The sequence below is a fragment of the Amphiura filiformis genome, chromosome 17 (genome assembly GCF_039555335.1).
Source record: "Amphiura filiformis chromosome 17, Afil_fr2py, whole genome shotgun sequence".
Classification (NCBI taxonomy): Eukaryota; Metazoa; Echinodermata; class Ophiuroidea; order Amphilepidida; family Amphiuridae; genus Amphiura; species Amphiura filiformis.
This window is the reverse complement of record NC_092644.1, coordinates 45,078,923-45,101,968: the sequence shown is the minus strand read 5'-3', so window position 1 is coordinate 45,101,968 and position 23,046 is coordinate 45,078,923. Positions and strand designations below refer to the sequence as shown.

Here is a 23,046-nt window from a genome sequence, read left to right as displayed (position 1 = left end):
CAATCGATTGCAAAATTAAGAAAATCTTTAATGAATATTGCCAAAAAACGGCTTGCGCCCCCCAATCAGAAAAGAAAAGAAGAAGAAGAAGAAAAAAAAGAAGATACAATTTAGAAAATAGTATGGGGCAAAATAGTCACTTATTAATTGAATTTAGTTATTTACCAGTCATCAAGGTAATTTTGTAATCTACTACATAATCTTTGTTTTAATAATATCGGTGATCTACAAGCGAAGATATAATAATGGTCAAATATGTAAAGTAGTACTAAACAGCTTTGGCCACTTTCGTGTCTTTGTGTAGCAAAAGTGACTGAATTGATTTGAATCATAAACCATGTGGTCGGTGCTCTTAAGGGTAGACGAGGTATTGTTGGTCGAAGCAACATAAAAATCGAATTTCATTATCTAGATCAATATATTATTGAAAATTAACACCTCGATGTTTTGCAAAAGGTCATTCTACAAATCGTATACTTTGCAAACTTGCTTAATTTATTGTTGTTAAAAAGTTATGTACATTTTACAAAAGTGTTGTTGTTTCAGCCCTCTTTACAGCATAACTCATGAACCGCAGCACCTATAAAAGTATATTTGTGATATTTTAATTCTTCTACACAATCGCTATGAATTGAGCAATGCAGTTTTTGCCAAAGCTCACTACCATTCGTACGATGCTGTGAACAACCAAATCACAACAGTTTAAAATAATTAATAACCTTAAGGTGGGTAATTTTAAATAATGTGGCATTTGAAGTAGAAGGCCTATCTTAATTTGCAAATTTGAAATAAATATCATATTATTTATTTACTAATGTCAATAAGTGAACGAAAAACTTTTGCGTTTGTTCTAAAATCTTTGACGATAAGCATAAAAGTTCATTACATGGTACACACTTGATACGTGCGAACATGGCAAAAAGTGGCAAAAAATAGGAAAGGAACCAAGCAAAGTGTTTCGGTTAGCCAAGATATTATATTACTGATATATTACTGCATATCACATTTGTGCTATGACCCCTTTTATTTTGTTTTGAAAAGCATAATCATAAAAGTAAATTTTACACGATGCAAGCTACGTCGTAGATATGCGCGAAAATATTAAAATTCATTTTCTGGACGATTTACTTAATTAAACATAGTGTTTGAGATAAGAAATCAAGTAATTTTTTTTTCTGTTAGCCAAGATGTTACTGATTCCACTGCATATCTATAGTTGCCACGGTCTCTTTATTTTTGTCTAAAAATAAAATTGCAATTGTATAATTTTTTTATGTTACAGTCTGTACATGCTTGATAGGCTCTCCGTACAAAAGAAGAAACGAAAAAGAAGATACAATTGAGAAAATAGTATGAGGCAAAATAGTCACTTATTAATAATGTATTTAGTTATTTACCAGTCCTCAAGGTAATTTTGTAATCTACTACATAATCTTTGTTTTAATAATATCGGTGATCTACAAGCGAAGATATATGGTCAATATGTAAAAGTAGTCCTAAACAGCTTTGGCCACTTTCGTGTCTTTGTGTAGCAAAAATGACTGAATTGATTTGAATCATAAACCATGTGGTCGGTGCTCTTAAGGTTACACAAAGAGACGTATAAAAAACGTATAAAAGACGTATAAAGTTGTTCTCTAAAACAGAGTTTTCTCAGTAATCAAATATCGCAGCGTGTGAAATGTTGGTGCATTGGATGTAGCTTAACATTTTTGTGTGTGTTATATACAAATTATTAGAATAAATTAGAAAATCCTTCGTTTAAAGCATTTTTACCCACCATGTTCACAAGATCAAAAACACGTTCCATGAGGTTTTTTTCAAATGTGCGCTCCGTATAAATCCACACCGAGCGATTGTTTTCTTCTTTTTCGTATTGTATTACAAATCGATCAAAGAAATAATGTTGCCATGGGGAAGAACCAAATACAGTACCGATTAAATTTTAAAAGCCCGTTTTGGGGGAAAATTTTGGAGAATTTGCTTGAGAAAAAGCTGGTTTGTGAAATTATCGATATCTTGATTACGAGACGTTAATTTAGACATCTGAATACCTACATTATTTCTCAACATTCTGCCAATTGCTATTCCATTTGATTTTCACTCCAAATTGAAGCTAGTTTTGCAAAAACGAGGTTTTCCTCCATCGGTTCGTTCAAAATTTCAGCGCCGACATGCGTGTTTATTCTAAGAGCCATAATGCGGACGCGATTGTAATCATGTAAATTATTGCATCCAATTATAGTTATCATCCGCTTTGAGAACAGGCAATCGTGTAAGCTGATCGATGGCCGAGTGGATAGAGCGTTGGACTGGGAATCTAGTATGAACTATTTTTGTGGGTTCGAGTCTCCGTGTGGCTGAATTTTCTTTTTTTCTCTTTTCTCATTTTTACTTCCTTTCTTTCCTCTTTTCTTTCTCCCTTTCTTTTTCATTTCTTTCTTTCTTTCTTTCTTTCTTTTTCGTTCATTTTCTTTCTCTCTCTTTCTTTCTCTTTTTCACTATTTCTTTATTTTTTCTTGCTCCTTTCTTTTTAGTTTTATTTGATTGATTCGCTGAGTGCAATGAATCGTGATTGATTGTTTTTCACTTTATATAATTCAGAAATTTGTAGGCCTGCTAAGTCTGTCTTGTTGATTTTCATCCCAAATTCGATTTACAAATAATTGTAATCAGGGGAATAGCAGCATTGATTTCATCAAAGATATCAAGGCTATAAATTCAAAATCAACACATTTTCCAGGGCGTAGCTTGACGAAGTGCCCCCAATTAATTTTAAAATTTAAAAAATCCTTGTGAAAATTGCCGAAAACGGCTTGTCCCCCCCCCCCCCCCCCCCCCCCCCCGGCATCCGAGCTCCGGGCACGAGCTAAGCCAAGTTTCATAGCCTTTTCATGTCTTGACCGTGGATCGATATTCTATTGTAAGTAGGCCTACGTCCCGGTACGCTTGTTCATTTTCTGCATGGCTGTTTCTGTTATGAACTTACGCCCTCTGAAATCAAGCGCATGAAAAACTCTCGGCTAACCTTAAGGGTAGACGAGGTGTTGTTGGTCGAATCAACCTAAAAATCGATTTTCATTACCTAGATCAATATATTATTGAAAATTAACACCTCGATGTTTTGCAAAAGTTCCTTCTACAAATCGTATACTTTGCAAACTTGCTTAATTTATTGTTGTTAATAAGTTATGTACATTTTACAAAAGTGTTATTGTTTCAGCCCTCTATACAACATAACTCATGAACCGCAGCAACTATAAAAAGTATATCTGTGATGTTTTAATTCTTCTACACAATCGCTTTGAATTGAACAATGCAGTTTTTGCCAAAGCTCACTACCATTCGTACGATGCTGTGAACTACCAAATCACAACAGTTTAAAATAATTAATAACCTTAAGGGCTGGGGTATGAACGTTTGGACAGTATTTATTTTGGGACATTAGAGCACATCAGACATATCGAATTACATTCTGAATACGAAGAATGTCATTCTGATATCAAATAATTTTGATTTTTGAAATTCGCAATTTAATACACATTTTATGGCAAATCATTAAAATTGATATTTTTGATATTTAACAGTACTTGAAGTAAACTTTATAAATCTGATGATTTATAGTTAAAGTGTATGTAGGTGGGATGAAAAGCCGACGATCAATTGAAAATTTTGACCTTTCGTATTGAAGATATGGATTTTTTCCCAAAACACCAAAAAAATTAGGTCTTTTGGGAAAAAAAATCCATATCTTCAATATGAAAGGTCAACATTTTCAATTGACCGTCGGCTTTTCCTCCCTGCTACATATACTTTAAGAATATATCATTGGATTTATATAGTTTACTTCGAGGACTGTTGTATATCAAAATTTTGACAAATATCAAATTTTTTATAATTTGTCATAAAATTTGTATTATATTGTGATTTTCAAAAAATGAAAATTAGTTGATATCAGAAAGACATGCTTCGTATTCAGAATGCAATTCGATAGGTCTAAGGTGCTCTCATGTCCCACAAAAAATACTGTCGAAACGCAATAAACGCTCATTTTAGATCCCTTAAGGTGGGTAATTTTAAATAATGCAAATTTGAAGTAGAAGGCCTATCTTAATTTGCAAATTTGAAATGAATATCATATAATTTATTTACTAATGTCAATTAAGTGAACGAAATACTTTTGCGTTTGTTCTGAAATCTTTGACGATAAGCATGAAAGTTCATTTTACATGGTACATACCTTGATACGTGCGAACATGGCAAAAAGTGGCAAAAAATAGGAAAGGAACCGAGTAAAGTGTTTCAGTTAGCCAATATATTATATTACTGATATATTACTGATATATTACTGCATATCACATTTATGCCATGACCCCTTTTATTTTGTTTTGAAAAGCCTAATCATGAAAATTAATTTTACACGATTCAAGCTACGTCGTAGATATGCGCGAAAATGTTAAAAGTGGCCCAATTCGTTTTCTGGATCCACTTAATTGAGCATAGTGTTTGAGCACGAACTAGTAAACAAATCAATTAAGGTTGTTCTATTAGCCAAGATGTTACTGATTCCACTGCATATCTATTGTTGCCATGACCTCTTTATTTTTGTCTAAAAATGAAATTGCAATTGTATAATTTTTTATTGTTACAGTCTGTACGTGCTTGATAGGCTCTCCATACAAAAGTGGTGTTTGTGGATGTTTGTTGCAGTTGACTACTGTCATGGACTCTGTTTGGGGTACTCTGATGATGAGACCTATATAGATGTTATTGTCAATTGTGCATGAGTATACACAGGGTGTAAGACAGGAGTACCAGATTCTAAAATAAAGAAACAGCAACATACATTTAAAGGTGTGTGACCTGATTGACAGCCTCATCCCCAACTTTACCCTATCAAAATGCAGATGGTATTAGGTGAAAGCTCATATTTTTCTTATTAACATATTGAAATTAGGCATTCCAAATCGGTATATTTCCGAAGAAATTGTCAAAAAACTTTTAAATTAGTCTTAAATATGGTATACCACATTTTTGACTAATTCGGCAGTTTTTTGATGATATCTTCGGAAATACACCGACTTGGAACTCATTTCAGTATTATGAGAAAAATAGGATCTTTTATTTGAAATCAATTTGATCATGATGATTATCATTAATAAAAACACTGTAGACTACCAGTTTTACGCTGTATTATGGGGAACTACACCCTAGATAATTTGTGTCTATTTTTGCATTTTTCTCAAAACTAATAACACAGTGGTAACAAAATTTATGTATATTATAGGGGCAAGGAATCCAATTACTTCACTGGAATTTCAGTGACCCAAGACAAGCGGTTTGTTATTTATGATCAGAAATAAGGTACCGCTAGGATGTACCACATTTCCTATCATATATACTGAACCGCTTGTCTTGCGTCACTGAAATTTCAGTGTAGTAATTGGATTCCTTGCCCTAATAATATACATAACTTTTGTTACCAGTGTGTAATTATTTTTTGAGAAAAATGCAAAAATAGTCACAAATTTACCACATGGGTGTAGTACCCCCTTAAATGTCAGTAATTCCATGAAGAATTAGACGCATTTACAATGAACATTTACATGATCTTTTTGCATGAATGCTTGAAAGGGACAACAGTTTATGTTATATGTATATAAGCTTTAAGAATTTGATTTTCCAAATATATCAGGTCACCTTCCTTTAACAATCGGAACATTTTCAACATTTGTTTTTTACACCCAAATAATGTGTCCTCGGCAGTAAAAACGTTTAAATAATGGGATCGGCAGCGCCTCACCCATTATTTATGTTTTTACTACCGAGAACACATTATTTGGGTGTAAAGGATTCGACACCACACGTTATTTCTTTATTATTTTATATCAGTAGGAACCATTTCTTGTCTTTGAATTGCACACCGTTAAAAAGCACGACTGTTGCTCAAAACATTGTTTACAGTTATTTTATTAAACAAAAACTGGTTCCGTTTGGTCCAAATGGTATTTTTCTTCATGAGAATGTTGTGCCACTGAATTGCATTAGAGTGTGAAATACATTCAATAATCCAGCTAATTAATGATTGCAAAATCTCAGAATAGATTCATTCCAAGTGCAATCACATGAAAAATCACTTGAAAAATCAAATCAAACATTTAATCAGAATGTTAACATTGCTCGTGGTAGACCAATGTTAACCTTTTAATTGACATCATCAGTAAGATATACAGGGTGTCCCAAAAGTAACTTAACATTGTGAATTGGCCATAACTTGCGTTGTGTTAATAGTGTTGTTACAAAAATTGCACAGTATGTAGATAATTCTTCTAGAAATGTTATGATACCAAACATGCCTATGTGGTCATGACCCTTTGGCATGAAATTAACGGATATCTACCGTGCCGTAAAACCCATCTTTATAAACGCAAACTAGTCTCGTCATTTGAAACGTGCTAACCCGATATAACGTGTTATCGTTTTTACAAGCCGACGACGAACGTCGGCTTGTACTGTCTTCTTCCAATTCTTTCTGGCAACTCGTGACATTTTGCGTGACTTGCCACGTTTCGCCTTAGCTCTCTTATGCTTCGACAGATTGCAACCATACTTGAGCCAAATGATCACTGGACTAGGCCAAACCTTACATTTGACTTTGACCTGACTGTGACCTTTGACCTTGACCATATAACGGTTGCCATGGTAACGGCGGCCATGTTGGATTTTCACATGATGTCGTTGCGCGTCATTTTTCTCAGTCGTTCTTTGGTATTTTTTTCTGAAATTTGTTTTATTTGACAAATTTAGGTCTAATTAAAAAATGTATAGAGGGAATTTTCAAAAAAAGGTTGTACGGTTACGCTACGGTGCATTAAAATTGGTAAATTTGCGCATTTTGGCGGAAAATTTACAAAACGGGTCGTTTCCATGGTTACCAGATGTTTTTCAAAATTTCCTTCTATAAATATTTAGATACAGGTATGTCCAACATACTTGCCAAAAATAAGCTCAAACAGATACACCATTACCAAGAAAAGTGACGCGCAAGTTAAAAAATGACGCGAAACAACATCTGGCAGAAAATGGCATTTTAAGTCTAGAAACACTTAATATGTTAATTAGGCAGCAATTATGCATATCAAATGTTATAAAATCATGTTTCTGACAACAATAACATTTAGGGCCTATACTAATTATTAGCACTCTTTATAGACAATAAACATATTACATTATTCAGAAATTAATTTTTAGCTGGAAATTCTTAATATCGCCCCTTGAAAACAATACAATACATAAGAAATACATTACGTGTATTAGTATAGGACAGAATTCAATTCATGACTTTTTCGCGTCACGTTGTTCCTTTGATTACTTGCAACTTCTGAACCAAATGTCCGATTTGAATCAAATAAAAAGCAAATAAAGGCCCAAATTCTATAGATTTTTAATTTAGAAAAAACATAAAAAGACTAAAATACCCCTATTTCACAACAATCCTGGTGCAGCTTCCCCTTCCGGTCAAAGTCTAAAAAATATTCAAAAAATCACTGTCTTTACAAATTACATAGCAAATAGTTAGGGGAAAAAGTTCACTTTGGTTACCACTCTCTGGCTAGTAAGGTTTGACGATTGATTCGACTTCTATGGACCATTTAGAAAAAAAAAATAGCCACCATGTCCCTCGCGAAAATCCCGGCATTTTTTGCTAGAGGCCAAAATCCAAAATGGCCGCCACCACCATTTTGAAAATTTACGTTTTGAACCAGAGCACCTATAATCATGCACAAAGACACTTTTTCGGGTATGTCGAGTACAAGGATTCCGATTCTGACATTAGTTTGACATTACGGCATCATTTTCACCCAGAAATCCAAGATGGTGGCCGGCACCATCATGAAAAATTTAGTTTTGAACAAGAGGACCTTAAATCGTGTACAAAGACACTTTTTGGATAAGTCGACCACAAGGATTTCAAATTTGACATTACTTTGACATTACGAACTCATATTTACCCAGAAATCCAAGATGGTGGCCGCCGACGCCATCTTGAAAAAAATAAGTTTTGAACCAAATTACCTAAAATCGTGTACAAAGACACTTTTTCCGGTAAGTCGACCCCAAGAAATCCGAATCTGACATTAATTTGACGTTACAAAATAATTTTTGCCCAGAAATCCAAGATGGCCCCCATTTGGTAGAGCGTAAATGTGATTTTTGAATGAGAGCAGAAGCATAAGTGTGTCATTTCCGCCTTATCTGGGGTTCATGTCCCTTATATGGGGTTTAAACTGCCTTATCTTGGGTTTACATTCCTTATCTAGGGATAAGGTGCCTTACCTGTGGTTTAGACGGCCTTATCCTGGGTTTAGGTACCTTACCTGTGGCTAAGATGCCTTAACCTTAGCATATCGCAGTCTAAACCCAGATAAGGCACATAAACCCCAGATAATGCGCCGTAACCCCAGATAAGCGACGTAGACCCCAGATAAAGCAGTCTAAACCCCAAATAAGGCGCCTTAATCCTAAATAAGGAACATAAACCCCAGAAAAGGCATCTAAACCCCACATAAGGTGCCTTAACTCTAGATAAGGGTTGTTAACCCCAGATAAGGTCGTAATCCTCAGATAAGGCATCTAAACCCAAGATAAGGCGCCTTAACCCCAGATAAGAGACGTAAACTCAGATATGGCAGTCTAAACCCCAGATAAGGCGCCGTCTGGGGTTTACTTCTCTTATATTAGGTTTATGTTCCTTATTTATGGTTAAGGCGCCTTATTTGGGGTTGGGACTGGTTTATCTGAGGTGTACGTCCCTTATCTGGGGTTACGGCGCCTTATCGGGGTTTAAACTGTCATATCTGAGTTTACGTCTCTTATCTGGGGTTAAGGCGCCTTATCTTGGGTTTAGATGTCTTATCTGAGGTTTACGACCCTTATCTGGGGTTAACGACCCGTATCTAGAGTTTGGGCACCTTATGTGAGGTTTAGATGCCTTATCTTAGGTTATGTTCCTCATTTAGGGTTAAAGCGCCTTATTTGGGGTTTGGACTGCTTTATCGGTGGTCTACGTCCCTTATCTGGGGTTACGGCGCATTATCTGGGGTTTATATGCCTTATCTGGGTTTAGACTGCGATATGCTAAGGTTAAGGCATCTTAGCCACAGGTAAGGAACGTAAACCCAGGATAAGGCCGTCTAAACCACAGGTAAGGCGCCTTATCCCTAGATAAGGGATGTAAACCCACGATAAGGCAGTTTAAACCCCATATAAGGGACATGAACCCCAGATAAGGCGGAAATGACACACTTATGCTTCTGCTCTCATTCAAAAATCACATTTACGCTCTACCAAATGGGGCCATCTTGGATTTCTGGGCAAAAATTATTTTGTAACGTCAAATTAATGTCAGATTCGGATTTCTTGGGGTCGACTTACCGGAAAAAGTGTCTTTGTACACGATTTTAGGTAATTTGGTTCAAAACTTATTTTTTTCAAGATGGCGTCGGTGGCCACCATCTTGGATTTCTGGGTAAATATGAGTTCGTAATGTCAAAGTAATGTCAAATTTGAAATCTTTGTGGTCGACTTATCCAAAAAAGTGTCTTTGTACACGATTTAAGGTCCTCTTGTTCAAAACTAAATTTTTCATGATGGTGCCGGCCACCATCTTGGATTTCTGGGTGAAAATGATGCCGTAATGTCAAACTAATGTCAGAATCGGAATCCTTGTACTGACATACCCGAAAAAGTGTCTTTGTGGATGATTATAGGTGCTCTGGTTCAAAACTTAAATTTTCAAAATGGTGGTGGCGGCCATTTTGGATTTTGGCCTCTAGCGAAAAATGCCGGGATTTTCGCGAGGGACATGGTGGCTATTTTTTTTCTAAATGGTCCATAGAAGTCGAATCAATCGTCAAACCTTACTAGCCAGAGAGTGGTCACCAAAGTGAACTTTTTCCCCTAACTAAAAGAGTCGCCATTAGCACACATGCATTGCTACTAGCGAGGGTCTTTAGGATGCCTACAGTTTTGGGGTAAAAGGTCATTAAGGGGTTACTTCCGGTCAAAAACCAAAATTATCAAAAATGTTCAAAAATGTTTTATCTCAAAATGTAAACAGACCAGAATAATATAACCATCATACATGAATCAGTGTTCCTTGATGTATGCATGGTATTTTTATTTTGGGGGTCAAAGGTCATTAAGGGGTCACTTCCTGTTTTTAGCTGAATAACTTCAAGAATTTTTATCTCAAGAACTGAACATGTAAGAATGTTTTAATTAAAATTGGAACAATGCATTTTGTCGGTGTACATAAGGGTTTTTTTCCATTGAGGTCAAAGGTCATTAAGGGGGTCAAAAGGGTCAAGTTATAGGGGTCAAAGGTCAAATTTCGAAATTGGTCCAATCGAGCTCAAATTCAACAGGAATTATTCTTACGACGCGACATTCTAAACATGTTAAAAATATTTATGACCCCAAAGGTCAAAGTTTAGGGGTCAAAGGTCAAATTTCTAAATTGCTCAAACTTGACCCATTAACAGGTCGGCTTGTGTGTCATGTCTCGCATGACTTTCTATATAGCTCTTGTCAAATCTGTTTTGTTTAATTTTGCTATGTTTGTTTGTTTGTTTTCAATGCGTAATTTACATTTTCTGTTTTATCTGGATTTTATATGGAAACTGCTTTAGATCTTTTCTGAGGATTCGATGAACAGTTGTACGCGGTACGTTGTTCTCCATTGAAAGTCGACATACTGATCGTCTTGGGCTTTTCGCCACCACTCTTCGTATGACATCAATGTTTGTAGCCAATCTTTCTATTCTTCCACGTCATGCCCGAGGTAGATCATTAACAGATCCAGCTAGATGATAGGAATTTCTGCACTAGTTGCTGTATTGTATTTCAACTGGGTGCATAATTTACATTAAAAGGTTCCCTAAACTTTACTTGAGTGAGTTTGTCCGAGTTTGTCTCGGCAAAGAATCTGAATCCGTTGATCTATAAGAAATTCATCTTCACTTCAACTGTTTTAAAGTAAAGTTTAATATTGTCAATATATCCTAATTATAATCTAAAACAGCAATCACGCTTACGCTAAGCCTTGGAATCCATTAATGTTCATACCTAAATGTAGCGTGTGCAGTGAGTGAACCAACTCTATTGTTCAGGCAAGCACATCATCACCCATGTGCTTGAACAAAGAACATATCCGGGTCATCACTCTTGGTAGCGTAGCATTTGCTCTTTTTTTTTTAAATAATTTTTTAACAGAGGTATTGGTTGGGTCCTGTTGTCGTGGTGGGGCAGTATTATTTAAATCTCATTGTCATAATCTGATTGTATCTTTGCATCTATCTTGGTTACCGTAATTAAGTTGGGGTCTGGTGGACCATGTCTGTATGTTCTTTTTCCCTTCCACCAGGCCCAAGTACAGGTGAATAAAATGGAAAAAAAAAAAAAAAAACATATCCGGGGAACATTATGAGTTTGCTTTTGTTGGTTTGATACACACATATGTACAGTCGCACAGTAAGATCAAGGGGTCATCAATAATGCTGTTTTTGGTATCAAAATAATTCTAAAAGATCAATCTACATGAATATGTTCTCCATTTTGGTATGAAGTAGGAAATATTTGAGATATGGCAAATTCACAATGTTAAGTTACTTTTGGGACACGCTTAAGGTTTTGTTGTTGTAAGGTACTTAAATTTGACGTTGATTGGGGTTTTTCAATTAAAAAGACCAATTGAAAGACAAAAAGCGATAAATTAATTAAGTGATAAGTTAATTAAGTAAATGACACGTTGTTACAGGCTTGGGTTGTTATTGCAAAGCTAAGAGCGACCTCAAATTACAAAATATATTCTTCTTGTTTTCTAGTTGGCTCAGTGAGAGAGCTTGGTAGCTTTATATAATATGACGGCGACATTTCAATAAAAGAGAGTTGAAATATAAGGTGAGCATGTGGTAAGTACCACTTTGTAAGCACATCTCATTTGATATACATGTAATTAATATCTTATCTGCTCGAGTATTCTTCAACACCTTCATGATAACAAATATTTCAAACCACATTAACAATCCCACTTTAGTGATTTTACGAAAGTGAAATACGATACTTTAAGATTTTAATATTATGTACATTTAATACATTTATTTATATCTTTTTTAATCTTACAAGCTTATTTTAAATAATGAAGAAGGAGACGGCCTATATGATTCACCCTAGCAGGGCGTAAGACAATGCGAAACACAAATTAATATATGCGAGGATCAGAAATAAACGATGCAAGCTCGAGAAAATATAATTTAAATGGCGTGATTGGGGCTCGAGCAAACTAGCATATGAAAATATTGAGAGAGACAAAATCAGGACTCAGCGGGGATTGAACCCCGGTCGCTGGATTACCGGTCCAGAGCTTTACCAAGGTTATTTTAATGCACTTACGTCCGGGCATGCATAAAAGAAAGAAAAGAAACTTGTGATTAAAGTTCTGCCTGCATAGTGATTGTTCAGGTATGATATGCCTTTCAGTTTATTAGACCCACATTTTGAGGTCTGTTCTGAATGTAACGAATCATGTAATAGAAATGGCGGTATTTTAAGATTTTAATATTATGTTCATTTAATACATTTATTTATATCTTTTTTAATCTTTATTTTAATGCACTTACGTCTGGGCATGCGTAAAAGAAACAAAAGAAACTGGTGACTTAAGTTCTGCCTGGAATAGAAATGGCTTCCATTGGGGCTTGATTTGAAGGTGGATTTGTACCCCCATATTTCAAAATGGATTGACACCCCTGACTATTCATTTATATTAGCTGTGAAATAATGGAAATGATTGACTAAGTTTGCGCCCCCCTTCGTTTCCATTCAAAATTCTGCATTCCCATGATTTTATGAAATTTCACCATTTAAATTTTTATATTCCCCCTCTTTCATGGCAACAAAAAACAAATTTTCACACATTTTTTTCTTGATTTCTTTATTCAGCATGATAGGTAGGGATGTTTTCTTACGTGTAAAGTCCTAATATATTTTTCCAGCAGGGAAAGCAATTTTTGATCTCATTTAACCTTAAACGTTTGATATCAAATTTTTCGAAGCTTATCAACCTTCGAAGGAAAGTGTATAGAAAATTATTATATAAATTATTTTGCCATAAACTCATCAGACCATCAGACTCTGATTAAATGGGGATGGAACTAGTGGAGACTTTTTAATTTGGTTATGTTTACTATGCTTATCGATATTCATAGAGACCAAATGAAACAATCATCTCTTCGATATTTTGGAAGAATAGTTTAGGTCTAACATGGTATTAAAATTATGTCTTGTTACATATCAATTTGTAAGCGCTCTTTTTTAAAAGTCATACTTTACAACCGTATGACAAAACTGGCGAAAATAGTAACTTTTTGCACAAGATTTGCAATTTAAAGAGAATTGACCATTGCTCATTCCAGTGACCCTAGTATATGGACAAAAGTGTGCTTTTTCATTTGATGACATAAAATTTGAAAAATATTGTAAGGAACACTTGAGGTTTTGACTATTAAAACCTACATTTTGGTCAAAAACTGTGCTTGGATAGGTAGTTTTCAACAGATTTTCCACATTCGCCTTACTATATTAACATTGAATTGCGTTATCTGTTGACCTAGTGACGAGAAGTGTTTTTAGTTGGTAGTGTTAGCTGTCGTTTGATATAAAAAAAAATTCTGATTGGATGAAGGGAACATTTGCGGTTTCGACAAAAACTAATCAAAGAGGCCCATATTTCAGCTAGAAGCTCCACAGCTCTTACATTGCTATGCACTCAACCATGTACTGTAATCAAAGACAGTGGTGGAGACATTCACTGCTTGTTGTTCTCTGCTTGGAAGCTCTTGGACGAAAATGTGTGCTCAGGTGTATCGAGTTGGAATCTGTGCTCATGATGGTTTATAAGAGAATCGTTTTAGTATAGAAACCTTTCCATATGACATTTAATTTAGACTGTTACTGTTCCTGGACCCCCTCTGGCATCTATTACATCAGTTACCCATTGCCCGTATGACGACATTCGTGTGAACACATCAGGTTTATTAGCGACTCCACAACTTGCACCCGCGGTTCCCCAACTGGTGATGCCAAGCAACAGCCATTGCGTGTCACTAACCTTGCACATCAACGGGCCTCCACTGTCACCCTGTAAATAACAAGCAATACAATATTTCATTTTAAATGTAGGCTACCTCACATATTCACGAAATCGTACACGTGGGTAATCCCAACATAACCCACACCCAGGCACCCCACAACTACACGTTTTCACAGACAACCGTGGAGCCGTCTCGTGTATGTGGTTTTAACAGTGAAACCGTGGACCCACACACACAGACATATCACAATCCAAATGCGGACTTCTTTGATATTTCACCGCTAACCGTGGACCTGGTATTACACCTATATACAATAGAGGACCCTACCCCATATGCAAAGTTATGCTGTCTTACGACCGTGGACGCTGTCTTACGACCGTGGACATCCACGTTTCGCAGTGTGTGGTTTCCCCCGGGTGTTTTCACAACAAAGTCCACGTTCGTAGGTGAAAACAAACGCCCCAATGCACCACCCCCACACGCGCGCGTAGGCTTATAGATAAAACAGAAAGAAAGATACGGAGTCGGGAGAACTAAATACATGTAGCTCACCCTGGCATCTTATATATAAGGGGCTTAACCAGGAGCGTAGCAAGTGAGTGGGCAGGGTGAACGAAGTCCTGGGACCACGAGGGTTTAGGGGCCCGAGCAAATGCGGAAATGAAGGGGCATTTCGTAATTCACAAAAAGGAAGTTAAGATTTTTATACCATCCGAAACCTCTGGCTATGATGTTTTGCAAAATATTTCTTTGAGATTGCTTCGCTTTGCAAACATATCGTCAAATTTGTGTTTATATTCTAGTTAACAGAAAGAAATGACTAAATAATGAAGGAGATGTATGCGAGAATTTGAAAATAAACGATGCACACCCGAGAAATTTTGATTTAATGACGTTTTGGAGGCTTGAGCAAACTCTCACTGTGTCTAAGCGGCCAGCCACTTTGATACGGTGAGAGAGTTGTCATATGGACTTTAGTTGAGATTGCCCGAGTACCATTATTGTGAACTCGTGTAGTGAAATAAGACTCTGGACCGGTAATCCAGCGACCGAGGTTCAGTCCCCGTTGAGTCCTGTTTTGTCTGTCTCAAAATGTTCATATGTCACTTTGCTCGATCAGCACCAAAAACGTCAGGAAGAAATTAAAACACAGTGGCTTAAATACATCATGTATAACTCGCAAACGCCAAATCGGATCAACTGAATTTTGGGGAATAAGATCTGTTTGTTGATATTTTCTGTAACATATATAAAGAGGATGCTAGAATCACAAGGGCCATGCATTGCTCTTTGTCCACGCCCGGTGTTCACGGGGCCCCGAGGCTGTTGCTACACCCCTTGGCTTAACGCTTGTAAGGGCACATCCCTGACAAGGGTAACACAACATGGTTGGGTAACCCTATGTCGAATTTCACTCTCTTTATCATAAAGCACAAATAAATCTCGACTTACATGACACGTGGGGCCATTCTCGACACAGATGTGATTAGAATAGATCAAGGCTTGATACGGGCTTGCTTTTGCCTTACAGGTGGGGTTGCTTATAACATTGACCTTCTTGTCCTGCAAATAGTTAGGTAATGTACCTGCATGGTATACAAAAAATGGCAAAAACTTCATTTTAACACAACTTTATATTATAGTCTAACACAACATCATGTGATTTCTTCTGATGAAGATGTGTATCACACATCGAACATTCAAGGTTAGTTGAATTTATTGTGCTGAAAGTCAGTTTAAGGGTTGGGGGTAAGGCACACTTAAAGTGCTGGTAACTAGAGAGAGAATGTGACGAGGAATCCCAAATCACAGCGCCAAGTAATGACCGGGTCACCAAATGCAAATGTGCATTTATTTTGGAAGGTTCATGTTTGTTTTAAATTTTGGGGCGTTTTTCCCGAAATTTGATATTTTGGTGATATTTCAAGAAAGCGACATGCCAAAGACAATCTCCCCTCGAAGTGATTTTCATTAAAGAAATGTAGTCGGCAAAGAAATAGTGCTTCAGGTAGCTTAATAGATTTTTTAAATTTGTTTTTACGGAGCAACTGTTCACGCTCTTTGTTTCTCTTTCTTTCACGGCGAGCGATTTACTTTCTGCATATTTGCATTTTATATGCTACAGACTGATCACAGGAATACTGCCGCCATCTATCAGAACCAAATGCAGTAGGCCTGCCGATTACATTTTAGAAAGCCAAATTTTTGGGAACATTTTAGCAAATTGCGCCTGAATAAAAAACACCTTTTGTTTAAATTACCGATATCTTGATAAGGTAAGTAAAGGTAAAAGAGACGATTCTGTATAAACAGTGATCAGAGTGCCCATCTCTCTTTCATTGATGATTGGGCAAGACTCCTCTATGTAATGTTGCTATAGGGGGATTGCTACACCTCCTCCACGGCGAGTCTGTTACCTTCCCAGCATTTAAGAATGCCGGTACCCATTTATACACCTGATGGGTGGAGAGGAATAATCAAGATAAAGTGCCTTACTCAACCACACAACACGATGGCTTCGCCGGGGCTCGAACCCGCAACCTTGATTATCTTGATTGTGGAACGTTATTTTGGACGTTTAACTGCCTACATTTTTTTCAAACTTCTCCCACTTCAATTTCACTCCAAAATTGCAAAAATCTAGCTTTTTTATGTTGAAATGGTCATCGATGCGGTGTCGATTGCAAACCGATAAGTTTGCTCTGACGCATTTTTATTTTTTTTGATGATTTATTTGGGACACTCTCTGAGGTCATTCTTTTACGTCGTTTTGAAATTTTGTATTCTCACCGGGGTAGGCCTACATAATTATTGCCCAACCCCAAAATGATACGTACCTCCTGTACTCAACCTTCCCCATCCAGCAACCCAGCAGTTGTCGTCAAAATTATCGTCCTGTTCAGACCCAGGCCATTGCATACAAACTGGTCTCACACGTCTGGTATAGGTCACTGCAGAGCTGAGCTTCAAGATAGCGATGTCATTGCGTAGGGAAGTGGTTGACCAGCCATGATGCCTGATTACCTGTGAGACCCTTCTAGTAGTACCACTTGAAGCCCTATTTGCTTGTCCGAATGTGACCGTCAACTGAGATGCCAAAACAGTTCCGTCCCTATTTAGTGAAGGACACAAATATAGCTTGGAATCACTTGGTCCGTCGCACTAGGGGGGGTGGTGGTGTTGAGGGAGGATGTGCCCCCTCAGAATTTGGATTTTTATTTCACTGAAAGCACAAATGTAGCCATTTGATACACCAGTTTCACCCTTTTATTGGTTATTTATATATTTTCCAACCGCATATTTTTGTGAATTTCATTCATGGGCCCGACTTCCTCACCGGAATTTTTAGGCATGGACTTACTCAATTACGTTCAATATCACCTTTTCTTGAAATAAAATTTCTTTCTTTTGACCATATGTTTACCCCCATTCCTCCAATATTCTTCTCTCATGTCATCCTAATACAAATAATCATGATGATCGGGCATTACAATTATTTGAGCGTATTTGCAAAGTCCCGGTTAATTAATATAAAAAGTTTAAGTCGCAACCAGTGACGTAGATTCTTTTTGACATTGGTGGGATGTGGTTTGAAAAAAAATCTTCAAGCATAGTGAATCCAGCACATTTTGACTACAAAATAAATTCATGGTACAAATGCATATGTGGCGCGCGAAAATTTTGCCATAATGAAGCTAAACTGGAGAAATACGGTGCAAAAGTGGAATCAATTGGCACTTTTAAGGCTAAAAGGGTCAAATATGAGGTTAATTTGGTCAGAAACACACATACAGCCGTATACATTGAGGGATGATTGTATGGACAACCCCCTCTCAAAACATTGGGGGATTTTTCCAAAGTAAAGGCAGTAGAGGTCAGGTGACTTTCATGGGGAAAATGGGCCTAAAATAACCAAAATACAAAAAACAAGAACTTTAAAACTGCGTCGGTTAGCATTCCACAGGGGGGGGGGGGCAAGATGTCCGAAGGCGTATGGGGAGGTCGGCTCCTTTTTCTTCTTCTTTTTCCTTACTTTTACCTTTTTGTTTTTGCAAATCATAGGGGTTGGCGCCCTTCCCCTGTGGCTCCGCCCTGCTTTTATGTACTTATCATCATTACTTTTAAAGCTATACAAAAAAGTCTAAAATTTCCCAATCAGAGCAGAGTTACTCTTTTTGCTCTGTCGTGATAAAAGAAGACTCCAGTTACTTGGATGAAAAAGTACAAAAATAAGATGTTTCGTAGGAGATTATTTAAAAGCACCCGGGGTACTTGATCATCACAAACCATTGCATACGTATACCACTGCGTTCTCCAGATTGACTTTATGTTTTAAGCAAGGCTTTGTTTTAAGCAAGAAGTGAAATGTATTCCAAATATATCCCAAATATATACCAAATATAATCGAAATAAAATATTGAACTCTTGTACTTACACACAGTGCGCAGCAGTTGTAGCCCAGTTTGGTGCAATCAATTCAACTGTACATATGAAGTTGCCACTTCTTTTCATAAAACCCAGCCATGGCCAAGTGTATGAGCTGTATACACTGTTCCCATTGACAATTTTATTGTTGTCGTTGAGAGTACCGCACACTTCTTTATTGGCGTCCCATTTGTCCGCTATTGAAAAAAAAAAAGGTTAAAAGTCTTTAGTCAATATAATACAAAATGAAACACTGCATTTCAATTTGTCATTTTAAAATTTACTTGATATGAAAAGTTCTTTTGTGCAATTTTCTGGCACAGAGCACAAAATTTGCAAAAAGGAGCTGGCATCATGCTGATACTGCCCATAGGCGCGTAGACCTTTCAATTTAAATGTTCTCTAAATAGCGAATAAGTCAACGAAAATGCATTACCAACTTTTAAGCTCTGGCTGAAAACTATGGCAAACTAGGTTTACAGTAATATCAAACCTTCTCATTATTGCATGATATGTATGTTTGAGAAGATTATACGCACATACCTATCAAAGGTGCACAATTTCTTATGTGAGATTCGTATATGTTCGAAGAATTTGTATAAAATTTCATTTCCGCTAGCTGGCTTTCTGTACATCCCAACATAGATTGAACCAAGGCCAAACAAGTTGATGTAATGGAAAGCACATTTTGGGGGAAAAATGCGTGGGAGAACTTAAATGTTGACATAGACTCTACCACATATAATATGTATTAGCACATGCATTTTCTTTTCATTTATAACAAACCAGTTCCTTCAGCTTAATAATGTAGATTAGACTTTCAACTCACCGGTCTGGTAAGGTCCGTTTACAAATAATTACTTGTTCATACTCACCATAAGGACTTGTTTGGTCATGCCAACATGGCAACACATTTGGAAGAAACGTTGCTACCACAAACGCCACCAAAAGATTCTGCAAAATAAAAATACAATCGTTTATAAAGGTACTAAGTAAGAAGTAGCAGGGAAAGAGAAATCTCACACATTGTCTTATCGTCGACTTGGGATCATTTCGGGGGATCTTTTGTGATGCACATGGATGACCGTACAACTTATGCGCGTTCTCAAATAACATTAGTCAAATCTAGTCCTTCAAGAATGACCTCGGCTATGTGTGTGGGGGGGGGGGCGAGGCCGAAGGCCGAGAAGTGAAGCCGATCGCCTCGCTGTTAATATATTTCAACTTAGCCGATAGTCATTCTTGAAGGACTAGTCAAATCTAACTTGATGTAGTCTTATGTTGCAACCTCGAGGGAAGAACAACTGTTCAGATTTTGGGTAAAACAAATTCCGGCAGTTCCAGCAACATCTACATCAAGAACGTCCCAACTTACAATCCGCAACATCCGTACTGAGTTGAAAACAGTTGTTAAAACAACTTTAAACGTCCTTAAAATCCGGGCTTAAAATAAAATATTCCATAATAACCCGTTGGAAACATTCTGGAACAACTTGTTTCCAAACCATACCTTATACGTTATATTAATTGTTAAATGAAACCAATGATTCATGTCAGCGGCCAAATGAGGTGAAGTGAGTATATGCTACATTCTGATGCAAACCAGGCCTAGACTACATGTCTTAGGTATAATTACTTCTCACTAAATACATATATTACCCCATTCATGAGCTGGAGTCATTGCAAAAACTGTCGGAAATAATCATCTAGATCAAAGCTTCCCAGCTATTGTGATTCCAATAGGATTTACGTAATGGGCCTACGAGTGCTTACTCCTTCTCTGAATTACAGAAGATTAATAAGTTGCAGCATTTTATAAAATAAATAAATTGAGAATTTTGAAGGTTTTAGAAGTTTGCGAAAGAACAGACGTTAATAAGAGTACAATTCATATAACACATTATAGAATGTTTTCGCGCGCTTTGCATTTTTGCCCTCACGTGAACCCTCCTAAAGACCCCATTCTTACTTACAAACAAAAACAACAACAAAATATGCTCCTGCTATTGTATCATCCACTCAAAGAACTGTAAAGCTTCTTTCTCAAAGCATGGCTAGTGGTCAGGCTTCATAAGTCATCAAGCTCATAATACCGATTAAATGGATCCACATTCATTAGCGATAGTTTACCGGCTTAGGAAGCTTGACCACTAGCCGAGCTATGATAAATCAGACTTAAATGTCACTGCCAATTGTTTTGGGTGTGTGCAATTAAAGACCTATTTTTAAAGGCTAATGAACTATTTACTTGTACATACGATTCAAATAGAGAATACAACCCAGAACGAAGCCAAATATCCTTTTTTGCACATACTCGGATACAAAACGAAAAACATACCTTATATTGCAGCTCCATCATTGACACAGCTATGTTTAGATACGATAACAGGTTGGTCTTCCAAATGTGAAACAAACCCGATCCTGAAGTTATGCAACAAGTTATGCTGATCTTGTACTACAAGATGTTGTGAAGAAAGCGTCTGAAACACACCATTTTATACTTTTTTAAGAAAGAAAGTAACACCAGTGTTGTCGCGTACTGATTGGCTGAAACGCATCCGGATACGCCCATCGTTCGAGATCCCATTGTTCAGATCAGAACTTAATATCAGAAACAATAAAAAGTGGAAAAAATACTGATTTTTTATTGAATGGTTGAAGAAAATTTTTCGATTACAACACCACGATAACGTCATCAATAAAATGTCCATATATGGGTATGAAACGTGATTGGCCAAAACTTTGCCTACGTCGTGTCTATTAATTAATCAACGAGTTTGGTAAGTTTCTGATTGGATACAAATAGATTGGATCTCATGATTGTCGTAACACGTGTTAGTTGTGACGTGTTTTCAGGAATTTGAGCACAGATCCTGGTGCGATTCTTATTAATTTTTTTGGGGTAATTTCGGGGTTTTCCCTTTGCATTTACACAAATCTGTGGGCGCGACCTTTATCAAGTATTATAGTATTGTAGCATTAACACTTGATAAAAGGTCTATGAGCATGATCAAATATTTTTCCAGTCATGACAATTCAAATAAAGAATAGTTTCTCACTACCTAGAATGACTATTGACTCGTTACCATGTTAACACAGAAAGATGTATTATTTCCCATTGAGTCCCAGACTCTTTGTTATTATTTTATAGGTGTAACAACACATTTTAGGAAGGGCTAACTATTCTTTAATAGACTTATGACTGGTAAAACAATTTTTGTATTGAGGACCATAGCCTTCAAAAAAATCAGCTTTCTCCTTACGCTTTATATATAAATGTAGACATACAACATTTTACAGAAAATATTTAAATGTCAGGTTATATAAAGAGTATAAAAACGTTTTAATAACATTCATAAAATATTTTTAAAAAGTGATGCAAAACATTCTAACAGAATGTTATTTAACTGTTGACAAAATGTTTTGCAATAAGGCAAAAATGTTTGCCCAAAATATTTTACGATAAGGTTTTAAAAACGTATTTATATAGCCGACATTAAAATGTTATTGAAACGTTTCGAACAAACGCTTTAAGAACATCTTTTATGTCTCCTGGGTATATCTTAGTCATCACAGTCGAATTTGAGCAACATCGGCATTAAGGCCTCCCTCGGTTACCCACCTTTTGCACAGTATTTTTGTGGGACCTGAAAGCGGGCCTGAAAGCACATAAGACACACCAAATTGCATTCTAAATTTTGATATTTTTTCAATTCGTGATATAATACAAATTTTATGGCAAATTAAAATTTTTGACATTTAGCAGTCCTCGAAATAAACCAGGTAGACTTTATAAATCTAATGATATGTACTGTAAGGGAATGTAGCTGGGATGAAAAGCCTACAATCTTGTGAAGATATACATGAAGTTTCCCAAAAGACCTTCAATATTTAGGTTTGGGAACCTTCATTTATACACAGGAGATAACTAATACCACTCTCCCATAACAATCATAACATCATGACGATGAGTGTTCTATAAATACGGGCGATGTCATGTGTGGTTGCATACAGTACAAGTCTTGTCACTTTGAAACTCTTCCAATGTAAATGATCATGATATTAGAACGATGCAATATCTAAATTTCTTCGAAAGCTTTTGAAACAGTTATTTACACAACAAAATTAATTAGGCGCATTTAGGCGAGTTCTAAGAGCAAAGACAGATGGAAAATGGTTCCTTGAAGGGGGTCTTATGTATCCCTTTTTAGTTACTAAATGGCAGTGCACACTGCAGGTCCATGCCTTGTAGCTATGAAATGAAGTCGAGCGAAATATCTGTAAATCCATTTCAGTAAAAAGGGGAGTCCAAAGCTACGCTTCTAAATGTCAAAGACTACGTCATGATCTTGTTTTTATACATGACCTGGTTTGGTTACTAAAAAATTCCAGGTTATTATGTACAACCTAAGTTCAGAAGTTCATGTAATAATACAAGAGGAAGTTCGAATTCGAATGTCAATGTAGT

The 23,046-nt window shown here is 36.5% G+C and overlaps 1 protein-coding gene across 1 annotated transcript; it reads right to left on the bottom strand.

Annotated features, from left to right (window-relative positions):
- Nucleotides 1-13,861: 13,861 nt before the first annotated feature.
- LOC140137863 (chymotrypsin-like elastase family member 2A) lies at nucleotides 13,862-21,069 on the bottom strand. The gene is made up of 6 exons (XM_072159664.1): nucleotides 20,917-21,069; nucleotides 19,454-19,532; nucleotides 18,589-18,775; nucleotides 16,991-17,265; nucleotides 15,606-15,739; nucleotides 13,862-14,200 (listed from the first exon to the last, which is right to left on the bottom strand). Exons 1-6 carry the CDS (start codon nucleotides 20,935-20,937, stop codon nucleotides 14,003-14,005), a joined length of 894 nt encoding a protein of 297 aa, XP_072015765.1. The 5' UTR covers nucleotides 20,938-21,069; the 3' UTR covers nucleotides 13,862-14,002.
- Between the last annotated feature and the right edge of the window lie 1,977 nt (nucleotides 21,070-23,046).